The sequence below is a fragment of the Saccostrea echinata genome, unplaced genomic scaffold (genome assembly GCF_033153115.1).
Source record: "Saccostrea echinata isolate AGI-Se365-2 ecotype Australia unplaced genomic scaffold, CSIRO_AGI_Sech_v1 ptg000025l, whole genome shotgun sequence".
Classification (NCBI taxonomy): Eukaryota; Metazoa; Mollusca; class Bivalvia; order Ostreida; family Ostreidae; genus Saccostrea; species Saccostrea echinata.
The window spans coordinates 25,511,121-25,526,786 of NW_026889774.1; the positions used below are offsets into that span (position 1 = coordinate 25,511,121).

Consider the following 15,666-nt stretch of genomic DNA (forward strand, 5'->3'; position numbering starts at 1 on the left):
TGTTCATGACGTTTTTTTTTTATTTCTGTCAGCCTGGCTATTATTTTGTCATAATACCTCTGAACCTTTTCAATCTCAGAGTTACATGTACACAGTTGTTTATTTTCTGTGATCTGTTGTGGAATCTTCTCTATCTTCCCATCAATCCAAGGCAGATCCTCTAGCTTGATCTTCTTCGGGAATTTAAGTACGGCAAATTTACAATGAACTTCCCAAGCAACGGTGGCATTACTCCTCTATCAATAGTTTTCGATAAATTTTTATTTTCAATGAATATAAAGCATATTATTTAATATCTGTTGGAAATTATTTATTTTTTTTCAATTTTGATACGTGTATGGCATTCCTTAAAATTTCTCCACATAAATATCAAAATACTGAAAAACTGTGGTTACCATGGCAACCATATCATTCTTATAACCCTGATGATCATAGTTGATACTTTCATATTTTGATAACATTAACATAAGGCAAGTTATATCAGAAAAATTCATTGAGAGGATTTTTCTTCATGGACCCTTGCAATCTATTCCTTAACAGCAATGATTTTCATAAGAAATAAAGGGATGATTCAGTGGATACATTCAGTGGATGTAAATATATTACAATATTTCCATTTGAAGTAGAAAAAAAAATTGAAAATATTTCTTTATATGATTTGAAATTGAATTCAAATATTTATTTTATGAGGAAGCTAATTTATACTGGCATGCAGATACTCCCAACCATTTGGTTTTTTCTTTTCTGCAAATTATGGAGATTGGGGTAAGGGATGGGATAAAATAAGGAATAAACCTTTTTTTAAAATCTTTTTCTATTCTATAATCTTATTCTTTTGTGAAGTTCAGATTGGCAGGTCTTTTTATGATCATGTTGGAATATATTAAATGTGTTAGACTCTATCTTCCCATTTAAAAAATTGAGTAAAATAATAAAATTTATTATTTAGAAAAAAAATCCCTTGTGGTACTCAGCTGACGAGACTGGAGAGGTAATCATATTGATATACAGGTATTCCTTTACCACGTTGGTTCAAATTGTTTGAGTTTTTGACACTCAAGATGGTGTGAGGTTTTAAATTGGGGAAAAATTTTAGGTAATACATGTATAGATTAGAAAATCTATTTCCCTTCTTCTCCAGAACTACAAGGGTAGCATTATTGATATATTCAGAATCTCCCTGTATTGTGGATTCAAGTTTAATTAAGCCTGACCCATTGAGACTAGGATGGGGCCATTTATGGGGTCAAACTTCTCATCGGTTTGTAAAGGAAAACAATCTTAGAAATCTCTTTTTAAGAATAGTAGGGGCTAAGAAAACTCAAGTGAGCATTTTTGGTCCATGGGCCTCTTGTTTAATTATGTTATAATGTAATATGATAAAACATTTCCATTTTAAATTGTGACAGTATGTCATTTGTCCATGTTATAAGTCATGCTTGTGTGATTTATGACGGAATACATTTTGCTTACAAGCATATTATACAAAAATTAATCACAGAATTTTATATATTTTATCTTATTTGTCTCTATGTTTACAGCTCTGTAAATGATATATCTATTTTTACAGTGAGTCAGAATTTACAGGTGAGTGTGGCTCAGACCCTGCTGGAGTTGTCTTTCTTGTCACCTGTAACAGTAATGTCTGGCTCTCTTTACCCATGGTTCCTTGCTCGTAAAGATGTGATCCCTGCAGACTTTGTCTGTAAACTTGAAAACACAAGACAACTACTGGTCAGCCAGTTTCCATTCTTCCGATGTCCTGCCTTTGAGTAGACAAAGAAAAAAGTTAAAATTAGAATTCTAAAACCATGAAGACATTGATCATGAATATAATTTATGTGCATCTTGTGATGAAAATACCTGTGTGGGTTTACTTATGGTGCCTAAGACTCAAGTCTACAAACAAATGAAACAATTGTTTCTCCATCAGCTGTATTGAACACCATCTCCAAGGTGCTCTTTTTTGCATCATGTGATGGGAACACCATCTTAATGTAGAATGAGAAGTGCCATTTACATGTACCATTACTATCATCAGTGTATGTGTCTCTCTTTTCAGTTTGTGTCACAGGGTACATGTACAAATGCTATTTTTTCTCTGTGATAGTGCCCATTCAGTACTTATGTTAATCGACTGGAGATGAAGAAAGACTTTGTATTAAATAAATGTTCATATTCAAAACTTCAAATATCTGTCTCACAATTCTTTTTAAGGAAGCCTACAAAGTTCCAATGCTTCCTGTTGTATGCACACAGTGCATGATACATTTCTATTCAAGTGGAACTCTCATCTTTGTTTATCTTTTTTTTTTTGGGGGGGGGGGGGATTACTAAGTATAAATTTTTGAAATTTATTTAATAGTACATGTACAGTTGAACAATTACACATTTCTTCATGTTTATCAGCTGTCAAATGAATGTGACAATTAAATGACTTACCTTGTTAGTGGTACAAAATCCAAAATGGATGAGAATATTGTTTAATTAGGTATGTCCTTTGAAAAAGTATAATATTTCACTGATATATTACAGGAACCTAGGGAAAGCTATTGAGTATTTGATACTACAGCTGTAGGTACATAACATTGTTTTACATTGCATTTTTTTGTTACCTATAAGGACTTTATATGCTATTTATTTGTGCCAATTCCTTGATAGCATTTTGTTCATAGCTTGAATGAATTACATGTACTTGTATATATACAAACTGAATGTTTATATAATTACAGTAGTGTAAATATAATTGTAAATATAAGTGTGCATGTATTCTTTTCTAATCTGTAATGTAGTATAGTTGCTTATCAAAAACAAATTTATATTTTATTATTTTTGTTAGAGTGTTGACAGATGTAAATTAATTTAAGTGTACCTTAATAAATGTTGTAGGACATTTATTATACAAGAAGTTTGATAAAATATTTTACAAGATACTCATCAATTGAAAATTTGTCTTTTGCTTTCTTTTTTTATAAATCTAAGTCTTTATGAAAAAAGTTTTGAAAACTTATTTGTTTTCCATTTTCAATTAAGCAGATACTGTGTAAGGTATACATTAGGGCTGGGACGATATATCGAGATATCGATAATATTGATTCAATGTGAGGATGATACGCATATCGATACGTATGAAGAAATATCGAAATATCGCCTAAAAAATTCTGACGTATGTTTTTCTTTGTTTACTTAAGATTTTGGGTTTAATATATAAAATAAATATGCTTAATATAAATATAAATATGAAATACATAATAATTAACACCATTGGTGTAAAATAATTAAGTTTTACAAAAGATATACAACTTCTTTGCATAAATTATTCTTATTTGTGAAGAAATGTTTTGTTCATTTCAATATAAAAAAAGAATTTATAACCAATTAAACATATCGTGATACATATCGTATCGTGGCTCAAATATCGGGATACGTATCGATATAGAAAAAGTTGTATCGTCCCAGCCCTAGTATACATGCATATAACTTAACAAGGGGGTTGGACACGGTTAGACTATTTTGTTTACAATTTTAAATTTCGCTTTTTATTCAGAATTTTTTTTTTTTTCAGAAATCAGCAGTATACCTTTCTCTTGTAGATTTAATTCACATAGGTAGGTAAATAATGTTTGCCCATTTTTACAAGATGGAAAAACTTACAGTTTTTCATGTTATTTCTATTCAAAATAAGTAAAAATATAAATTTCAACCAAGGTCGCCCCAGTATCATAAACTGAAAACAGACGAGTCAAAATTTCAAACAAATTAAAAAAAAAAATTTCATCATACATGTATATTTAAATTTAAGGACAGATGATACATTCCTCAATAATATATATTTTTTTCTAAGATTTTGTCATTGAAGTATTGCTACTTTAACATGTTTACTCGCAAAAAATTGAGGTACCTTACCAGGCATTTGTGCAAGATACCAGAGGATGTTTTTCCTATAAAATCCTTTTGGAAAAAAACTTAATTAGCCAATAACACATTTTTGGGTGTTTCATTTTTTAAAGAAAATTAGAAATCAGAAGGTAATTAAAATTTTGGAATATTTTCCACATAATTCGAAGGTATACAAAACAGATATTTGAGGAACGTATCGTCTGACCTTAAATGTTATATATAATAGCAAATTTTTTAAGTAAATACTTTAAATAAGACTCAAGATATCATAAATTGAACTATTCTCAGTGTATGGTCTTGGGGCCAGGTATGTGTCATTTGTCCTTAATGCACAACAAATGCTTCCATTTTTCTTAAATATTAAGGATATATTTTACTTCCTTAAAGTTAAGGATGTGTGCCAATGAAATACATTCCAAAATTCCTAGTTTCAATAATTTTTAGAAAAAAGATTAATTGTATGTAGTTTTACGCCCCGTTCGAGAATTTTTCACTCATATAGAGTCGTCAACATATACCGATAAAGAGCTTCTAATTTAGACCTTTACTTGGCACTCGGGGCCATTGAACAGTGAGGGTTCTTTATCGTGCCAACGCCTACCGTGACACGGGCCTCCGTTTTGAAGGTTTCATCCGAAGGACCCACATCGTATAACTCACTTTAAAGTGCCGAGCGCTTGGCGAAGGAACAGTTGCCACCTATTTTTTATCGACTTAGGTCAGTCGCGGCCGTGATTCGATCCCACGACCTTCCCATCACGGAGCGAACACTTTATACGACTGAGCTAAATGTACCTGACGTTCATCAGATAAAATATTTTTTTTTAATCGACCTTTTATTATACATGTATATCGATCTAAATTTTCATCATATATTTGAATTCAAATGTTATATAAAATTGCGAATTTTTAAGCAAATACATTTAATATAACTCAAGATAATAAAAATAAAAATTTTGACTTATGTCTATTCTCAGTTTATGGCCTTGGGGAATGTGTCCAATGCCCTTTAATACAGAAAAGAATTAGCATGAGTAACTCCCTATCACATCAACAGGGGAGGGGGTATTTTGTATCTACACCTTGCTTTAAAGGCAAATTAGAAAACTTGATTTAATTAAATTTATATTTTTCAAAGACAGAATAAATATAATATGGTGGCATATTTCTGCCCCAAGTGTGCAAGTTATTTTTCTATCAAATATATCGACATGCAAGATAAATATGTTGACATGCAAGATAGTTATGTCAACATGCAACATAACTATGTTGACATGCAAGAAAATTGCAATCAAATAAAAATTATAAAAAAAAAATCTTCAAAAATCTCAATATCGCCCACATGTGACATCCAACATGCTAGATGCAACATGCATTTTATTTATGTTAACATGCGAGATAAAGATGTTGATAATCAACTTATTTATGTCAACATGAAACTTGGTTATGTTGACATGCAAGATAAATATGTTGATATGCAATTTATTTATGTCGACATGCAACTTATTTATGTTTACGTGCATTTTTCAGATACAGTTCTGCTATGACCTTAACCTTAAGCCTTGAAACATAGTTCAAGGTCACTGCACACCCTTTAAAAGAGACCTCGGACGAGCAGATGGACAGACGGACACACTAATTACTATAAGTCGCCCGCAGAGAGGGGCCCTAAAAACGTTTTATAATCTACGGTCACGTTCCTGAATCGCCAGGACATTTTATCTAGGAAATTCAATTTATACTTTGTTGTCCAAGCTAGCGCATCATGGAAAATATGCCAGCAGAGCTATTGCTATTCATAATACGATGTTCATTGAATAATCGTTGTTTATTTCTTATATTTGCATTCTGTGATGTTGTCAAGAATATCAGAGGAAATTCTGGCTTACATAACGGTACGGCTGCTTGCTCCCAGTAAAAAAAAAAAAAAAAAAAACATGACAATATAATTAGTAGACCTGATTAATCAACCTTTTCTCCAATAAATCACAAATAATATATATGGTATTTGCTTCTCAACTACAGTTATCTGGATCCATGGATACAAACATCGTCGTCTCCAGTAATTTTTGTTTTGATGCAGTTGTGTGGTTATCGTTCAAAGTATTGAAACCCTCTGAGAAAAATCAGGGACCTATATACTAAATTAACAATTTCACAGTATGATGACAAAAGAGAATGCTTTCATATTGATTTTAACTTAATAATGTTTAACTATGTTTTTTTTTAAGTTATTAAAATTCATTTTAAGAGCTGAAATTGTTCTTAAAATAGATGTACTATTGCAGAAACTTCGTATCCTCTGAACGTGAAACACCCCTGCGTAGAGAGTTATCGTTCTTTGCCAAAATATGCGTAAAGTGAACAGAAAAATTAAAGATATAGCAGTTCTTTTTAATTTGTAAAACATTTTATTATACAATTAAATACATTGACCAAAATTTATTTTTTAATGATTATAAATCAGCAATTTCAATCATTTTGAATTTCTTTTTTTTTTTTTCGGAGAATATTTTTCAAAACTAAGATTTATTCCATTCGCACAACATTTGATATATATACTTCTGAACGCGTTATTGTAGTGGAGTAGCCTGTACTGTGTGAGTGTGAGAAACAGCTGAATAAGTAGCGTCTATAGTCCTATATTTACATTTGCAAATGTTTTCCTTTATATAAACTATTAAACGCAATGTGTATCTATATCCGTATAAACACAGGTTCCTCACGTCGTAAACGTTAATTCGACGTAATTTTTCAGTAAAGTCATAAAGGGTCGAAGTCCAATCAATGGATTAAGCACGTGCCGTTGAGTTTAAAAAAAATCAAACGTTAAAGATTATTATCAGGCAAATATGGAATATAAATAAGTCACAAATGTAAATATAAGTAATAAGGTATCATTTTAAAACATCTATCGGGTTATAAAGACGGATTGGTACGAGATCAAATTTACAATAAAGCCCTTCGGGCTTTATGGAATTTGATCTCGTGACCAACCCGTATTTATATCCCGATAGATGTTTAAAAATGATACCTTATTTCTTAAATGAACACAACTGATGAGTGCAGGTTCATAGTGAGAAAAAACAAAGAGTATGCAAATATAAAGATTTGACTGCTTATTTTTTTAATATGTGTATAGAAGATTCTTTTTATATAGAATATTTATCACACTGTAATAATGATTTTATGAGTTTGTAGACGCCAGAGGTCATAACGTTTTCATTTCATATGTTGAATAGTATCATTTAGTTAATCCAAGAAAAAAAGGATCGTTCGGGATTTGAACCCGGGAATTGCTAAGCAAGAATCATACCCCTAGACCACAGAGGCACTTGATTATACATATATATCGCCAAACCCCCTAACTCACCACTACCCTTACTCCGTCACTTTCGGGAAACTCCGCACTGTTTGTAAACGAATGCGATTATGGCGTCATTTTTTACATGCTGAAAATTTACAATCAATTGCCGAGAAATTATGACAGTCAAGTTCAAGAATGCGTCTAGAATAAATAACAATTACACGTGATTTATTGTACCTATAATATTTTATGTGAAATCAGTAAGCACATTTTTATGTTCCCCAAACGAAGTTTGGGAACATATTGTTTTTACTCTGTTTCTTATTATTATTATTATTATGTTCCCCAAACGAAGTTGGGGAACATATTGTTTTTACTCTGTTTCTTATTATTATGTTCCCCAAACGAAGTTGGGGAACATATTGTTTTTACTCTGTTTCTTCTTATTATTATTATGTTCCCCAAACGAAGTTTGGGAACATATTGTTTTTACTCTGTTTCTTATTATTATTATTATTATTATTTTTCTTCCTGGGTACTTTTTTGTCCGTGAGTGATCTCCGAAACTATACATCCGATTGAGTTGAAACCTTTTTAGGGTAAATAGGAATGTAATGTAGATTTGCGGAACGAAGGTCATTTTGCACGCACGTGCATGCACGTGCGTGCGCGTGCAATGAGTTAAATGACCAATATACTTGATATTGCCATAACTTTTATATCTTTTGATGAAATACTTTGATACTCAGAATATAAGAATATATTAATAGTGTAGACAAGATGACATGGTCAGAATGCACATGCATGCACGTGCGCGCATGCGCATTGATTAAAATAACCAATACAATTGATATAGACTTAACTTGTACATTTTTTCATGAATTGCTTTGACACTCAGAATATAAATACATATTAGAAGTGTAGACAAGAAGACTTGATCAGCGCACACATGCATGCACGTGTGTGCACGCGCGTGCGCGTGCAATGAGTAAAATGACAAATATACTTGATATAGCCATAACTTTCAACTCTTTTGATGAAATGCTTTGATACTCAGGATATCAGGATATATTAATAGTGTAGACAAGACGACATGGTCAAAATGCACATTCATGCACGTGTGCGCATGCGCAATGATTGAAATAACCTATACGAATGATATAGACTTAACTTGTATATTTTTAGATGAATTGCTTTAAAACTCAGAATATAAGTATATATTAGAAGTGTAGACGAGATGACATGATCAGCGCGCACATGCATGCATTTTCATGCACGTGCGTGCGCGTGCAATGAGTAAAATCACCAATATACTTGATATAGCCATAACTTTTACATTTTTTGATGTTATGCTTTGATACTCAGAATATATAGACATATTATAAATGTAGACAAGACAACATTGTCAACATGCATAGGCATGCACGTGCGCGCGCATGCAATGCTAAAATGACCAATATACTTGATATAGCTGTAACTTTTATACTTTTTGATGAAATGAATTGATACCCGAAATATGTAGATATATTTATAGTGTTGACGAGATGACACGGTCATCGTGGACATGCATGCACGTGCGCGCGCATGCAATGCGTAAAATGACAGATATACCTAATATAGCCGAATTTTTTTTTCTTTTAATGAAATTTGAATATAAAGATGTATTAAAAGTGTAGACAAGTTGACATGGTCATTTTGTACATGCATGCCTGTGCGCGCGTGTGTAATGCGTAAAAAAAACCCAATATACTTGATTGCCTTATTTAATGAAGCTTACAGGGAATAAGACACCAAAAGGAAGTTGGGGAGCGTTTGGGGAACATCTGTAACGGTCCCCGTTACAATTAATACTAGTTATTATGTTCCCCAAACGAAGTTGGGGAACATATTGTTTTTACTCTGTTTCTTATTATTATTATTATTTTTCTTCTTCTTCTTCTTCCTGGGTACTTTTTTGTCCGCGAGTGATCTCGTCAACTACTCATCCGATTGAGGTGAAACCTTTTTAGGGTTAATAGGCATGTTATGTAGATTTGCGGAATCAAGGTCATTTTGCGCGCACGTGCATGCACGTGCGTGCGCGTGCAATGCGTAAAATGACTAATATACTTGATATAGCTGTAACTTTTATATATTTTGATGAAATGCTTTGATACTCAAAATATAAGGATATATTAAAAGTGTAAACAAGATGACATGGTCAACATGCACATGCATGCACGTGTGCGCACGCGCAAAGCGTAAAATGACAAATATACTTGATATATTCGTAACTTTTATACTTTTTGATGAAATGCTTTGATACTCAAAATATTTATATATATTAAAAGTGTAGACAAGATGACATGGTCATCATGCACATGCATGCATGCATATGCATGCACGTGTGCGCGCGTGCAATGTGTTAAATGACCAATATACTTAATATAGCCGTAATTTTTATATTTTTTTATGAAAAGTTTTTATATTAAGAATATACAGATATATTAAAAGTGTAGACAAGATGATGTGGACATCATGCTCATGAATGCACATGCGCGCGCGTGCAATGTGTTAAATGACCAATATACTTAATATAGCCATAACTTTTATATTTTTTTATGAAAAGCTTTGATACTAAGAATAAACAGACAAATTATAAGTGTAGACAAAATGGCATGGTCATTAGGAACATGCATGCAGGTGCGCATGCATGCAATGCTAAGATGACCAATATACTTGATATAGCCGGAACTTATTTATTTTTTGACGAAATGTTTTGATACTGAGAATATAAAGATGCATTAATAGTATAGATGAGATGACATGGTCATCCTGCACATGCATGCACGTGCGCGCGCGTGAAATGCAAAAAACGATCAATATACTTCATTGCCTTATTTAATGAAGCTTACAGGAAATAAGACACCAAGAGGGTGTCGGGGAGCGTTTGGGGAACATCTGTAACGGTCCCCGTTACAATTAATACTAGTTTTTCTTCTTCTTCTTCTTCTTCCTGGGTACTTTTTTGTCCGCGAGTTATCTCGTCAACTACTCATCCGATTGAGGTGAAACCTTTTTAGGGTTAATAGGCATGTTTTGTAGATATGCGGAATCAAGGTCATTTTGCGCGCACGTGCATGCACGTGCGTGCGCGTGCAATGCGTAAAATGACCAATATACTTGATATAGCTGTAACTTATATATTTTTTGATGAAATGCTTTGATACTCAGAATATAAGGATATATTAGAAGTGAAAACAAGATGACATGGTCAACATGCACATGCATGCACGTGTGCGCAGGCGCAAAGCGTAAAATGACAAATATACTTGATATAGTCGTAACTTTGATACTTTTTGATGAAATGCTTTGATACTCAAAATATTTATATATATTAAAAGTGTAGACAAGATGACATGGTCATCATGCACATGCATGCATGCATGCATATGCATGCACGTGCGCGCGCGTGCAATGTGTTAAATGACCAATATACTTAATATAGCCGTAATTTTTATATTTTTTTATGAAAAGCTTTGATATTAAGAATATACAGATATATTAAAAGTGTAGACAAGATGATGTGGACATCATGCTCATGAATGCACATGCGCGCGCGTGCAATGTGTTAAATGACCAATATACTTAATATAGCCATAACTTTTATATTTTTTTTTTATGAAAAGCTTTGATACTAAGAATAAACAGACAAATTATAAGTGTAGACAAAATGGCATGGTCATTAGGAACATGCATGCAGGTGCGCATGCGTGCAATGCTAAGATGACCAATATACTTGATATAGCCGGAACTTATATATTTTTTGATGGAATGTTTTGATACTGAGAATATAAAGATGCTTTTATAGTATAGATGAGATGACATGGTCATCCTGCACATGCATGCACGTGCGCACGCGTGAAATGCAAAAAACGATCAATATACTTCATTGCCTTATTTAATGAAGCTTACAGGAAATAAGACACCAAAAGGGTGTTGGGGAACGTTTGGGGAACATCTGTAACGGTCCCCGTTACAATTATAACTAGTTATTATTATTTTTCTTCTTCTTCTTCTTCTTCCTGGGTACTTTTTTGTCCGTGAATGATCTCGTCAACTACTCATCCGATTGAGTTGAAACCTTTTTAGGGTTAATAGGCATGTTATGTAGATTTGCGGAATCAAGGTCATTTTGCGCGCACGTGCATGCACGTGCGTGCACGTGCAATGCGTAAAATGACCAATATACTTGATATAGCTGTAACTTTTATATTTTTTGATGAAATGCTTTGATACTCAGAATATAAGGATGTATTAAAAGTGTAAACAAGATGACATGGTCAACATGCACATGCATGCACGTGTGCGCACGCGCAAAGCGTAAAATAACAAATATACTTGATATACTCGTAACTTTTATACTTTTTGATGAAATGCTTTGATACTCAAAATATTTATATATATTAAAAGTGTAGACAAGATGACATGGTCATCATGCACATGCATGCATATGCATGCACGTGCGCGCAATGTGTTAAATGACCAATATACTTAATATAGCCGTAATTTTTATATTTTTTATGAAAAGCTTTGATATTAAGAATGTACAGATATATTAAAAGTGTAGACAAGATGATGTGGACATCATGCTCATGAATGCACATGCGCGCGCGTGCAATGTGTTAAATGACCAATATACTTAATATAGCCATAACTTTTATATTTTTTTTATGAAAAGCTTTGATACTAAGAATAAACAGACATATTATAAGTATAGACAAAATGGCATGGTCATTATGAACATGCATGCAGGTGCGCATGCGTGCAATGCTAAGATGACCAATATACTTGATATAGCCGGACTTATTTATTTTTTGATGAAACGTTTTGATACTGAGAATATAAAGATGCATTAATAGTATAGATGAGATGACATGGTCATCCTGCACATGCATGCACGTGCGCACGCGTGAAATGCAAAAAACGATCAATATACTTCATTGCCTTATTTAATGAAGCTTACAGGAAATAAGACACCAAAAGGGTGTTGGGGAGCGTTTGGGGAACATCTGTAACGGTCCCCGTTACAATTACAACTAGTTATTATTATTTTTCTTCCTGGGTACTTTTTTGTCCGTGAGTGATCTCCGAAACTATACATCCGATTGAGTTGAAACCTTTTTAGGGTTAATAGGAAAGTTATGTAGATTTGCGGAACGAAGGTCATTTTGCGCGCACGTGCATGCACGTGCGTGCGCGTGCAATGAGTAAAATGACAAATATACTTGATATAGCCATAACTTTCAAATCTTTTGATGAAATACTTTGATACTCAGAATATAAGGATATATTAATAGTGTAGACAAGATGACATGGTCAGAATGCACATGCATGCACGTGCGCGCATGCGCATTGATTGAAAAAACTAATACAATTGGTATAGACTTAACTTGTATTTTTTTGATGAATTGCTTTGACACTCAGAATATAAATATATATTAGAAGTGTAGACAAGAAGACTTGATCGGTGCACACATGCATGCACGTGCGTGCGCGTGCAATGAGTAAAATGACAAATATACTTGATATAGCCATAACTTTCATATCTTTTGATGAAATGCTTTGATACTCAGGATATCAGGATATATCAATAGTGTAGACAAGATGACATGGTCAGAATGCACATTCATGCACGTGTGCGCATGCGCAATGATTCAAATAACCTATACAAATGATATAGACTTAACTTGTATATTTTTTGATGAATTGCTTTGAAACTCAGAATATAAATATATATTAGAAGTGTAGACAAGATGACATGATCAGCGCGCACATGCATGCATTTGCATGGACGTGCGTGCGCGTGCAATGAGTAAAATGGCCAATATATTTGATATAGCCATAACATTTACATTTTTTGATGTAATACTTTGATACTCAGAATATATAGACAGATTATAAATGTAGACAAGACGACATTGTCATCATGTATATGCATGCACGTGCGCGCGCATGCAATGCTAAAATGACCAATATACTTGATATAGCTGTAACTTTTATACTTTTTGATGAAATGATTTGATACCCAAAATATGTAGATATATTAATAGTGTTAACAAGACGACACGGTCATTATGGACATGCATGCACGTGCGCGCGCGTGCAATGCGAAAAATGACAGATATACTTAATATAGCCGAATTTTTTTATCTTTTAATGAAATTTGAATATAAAGATGTATTAAAAGTGTAGACAAGTTGACATGGTCATTTTGTAAATGCATGCCTGTGCGAGCGCGTGTAATGCGTTAAAAAAAAACAATATACTTGATTGCCTTATTTAATGAAGCTTACGGGGAATAAGACACCAAAAGGAAGTTGGGGAGCGTTTGGGGAACATCTGTAACGGTCCCCGTTACAATTAATACTAGTTCATTATGTGCTATTCCATCGATATCTCCGACATGTTCGTCGTATTTATGAAGGTCTTTGACAAAGGATTAATACCTAAAAAGACATAACATATTGAATATGGCTTAACATATTTCATTTTTCGTCTCAATTTGTCCTAATACGCTACACGTTGGAGATAACGTAGCGTAACGTTATTACATATAAAATATATTATATTAAGGTTATTTTTTCTGTTGTTGATACAATTTGATGATTTTTTTTTTTTTTATAAAAATACAACTCTTTTATGTGAAATGAATTCAAATACTGTGTACATTTATATTACAATTTAAACACTGTATTGAAATACTTTGACAAGTCCTTCATCATATCCCACCCACAATGTAGACTTGTACAGTGATAATTTGACTGGATGATTCACTTCATTGTCTGTCAGTAAGAACTTTAAGAACTCCCCATCAGGACTCAGCAGATGGATCTGTTTGTTACGTGGGTCAGTAACAAGGATGTTACAGAGGGAGTCACACACCACATCAGATGGATCAAAGTTCTCTGTCAGGTTCTGTCCATGGTACACAGACTTCATGCGACCAGAGGGAGACATAATCAGTAGAACACATGTAAATTCATTTATACAGTTTGCAACACAGATATCACAGTTACCGTTCTGAGTGATTCTGTATGGCAATGTTAACAGTTTGGTCTCACCGTCCTCCTGGTACTCATACTCATGGATGACGTCACCTGTCATTGTGATGTGTCTCAGCAGACATCTGCAGTGTGACTCTAATGTGTTGAGATCTAATGTTGCTTCTGTCAAGGTGACCAGTAGTCCACCACTCACTGACTGACAGATTCCTCTTGGTACCAGTGGATCTGTACTGATGACTGTAGAGACAGATCCTGATGGTGACAGACAGCTGATGGAAGTGTTAATAGCATCAATAAAATAAACATTGTTATCAATCACACACATTTTGTCACATGTACCAGTGATTCTAAATTTATGTTCTTTTGCACCTTGTGTATTGACTTTTTCTACAGACTGTGATAAAAATTCTTTGATGTAACTTTGGTCTTTACTGAATGCCTCCAACAAATCTATTTCACTATCACCATATTAAATTAGTTTATTTGGCTCACATTAATAACATTTAAATCCAAAAATCTTCCAATCAAAGATTCAATTAAGTCATCTTTGATTTCACCTCTAGTGAACCTCATTGAATATTCACAGTTTGTCATATGAACCTCCAATTCAGACAGCATTTTTATCAGTTTTCTATGGCTGTCAATCAAGCTGTAATCTGACATGGTGCTGTTGTTCTCCTCCATGAATTCAACTGTGTTAGCAATTCCTCTCTTCATCTTGTCTAACTTAGATTTTGCAAGGTTCAGTTGATCATTCTTTTTTACCAAATTCTCTCTCAATTTCTGTTCATTGCGTTTTTTGATTTCTGCCAGTCTGGATATTAGCTCATCAAAATGCTTCTGTAGCTTTTCAGTCTCAGCGTCACACAGTTCTTTATTTTCTGTGATCTGTTGTGGAATCTTCTCTCTCTTTTCAGTCATCAATTCCAGGCAGATCCTCTTCCTTTATCTTTTTCAGGAATTGAAGCAAACCTCTCCTCCCTTGGGTGGCTGCTGTGGATAGAGTTTTCCAATCATGATCTCTATGATCGCATCTGGCACAACTAGCACAAATAAACTGATTACAAACGTCACATACTATATCAATAGGTAATTCATGGGATTCACACATTAGAATGTGCACCAGCGGAGAGCCCAATGAATATTCCTCTGGGTGGCTTTCAGCCATGTTTGCCGGATGTCAGTGACTTAGTTATTAGTTTGTTCTTGTACGCATCGTAGATAACCTGAGGATTGTGAAGTTGGACTTTACATTTATTCAGTACGATGTGCAATGAAATGTAAACACACAGGTGTATATTATGATATTACACAATATATCTATTTGATCTGGAAAAATATTGAGATTTTTTTTAACTTCAGTAGTTGCAAGAGGACTCTAATTCATATCGAATGGCAAATATTCCCCACATT

The 15,666-nt window shown here is 33.4% G+C and overlaps 2 protein-coding genes across 2 annotated transcripts in view; one reads left to right on the plus strand and one right to left on the minus strand.

Annotated features, from left to right (window-relative positions):
• LOC133192991 (uncharacterized) overlaps window positions 1-1,985 on the plus strand; it is a 45,205-nt gene extending 43,220 nt beyond the window's left edge. Inside the window, exon 26 of the mRNA XM_061328994.1 lies at window positions 1,571-1,985. Coding sequence (XP_061184978.1) covers window positions 1,571-1,776 — 206 coding nt within the window. The 3' untranslated portion in view covers window positions 1,777-1,985. The remainder of the gene's footprint in view (window positions 1-1,570) is intronic.
• Window positions 1,986-13,930: 11,945 nt separating this feature from the next.
• Window positions 13,931-15,174, minus strand: LOC133192992 (uncharacterized). Its single transcript, XM_061328995.1, has 2 exons — window positions 14,746-15,174; window positions 13,931-14,647 (listed from the first exon to the last, which is right to left on the minus strand). Exons 1-2 carry the CDS (start codon window positions 15,172-15,174, stop codon window positions 13,931-13,933), a joined length of 1,146 nt encoding a protein of 381 aa, XP_061184979.1.
• Window positions 15,175-15,666: the final 492 nt, after the last annotated feature.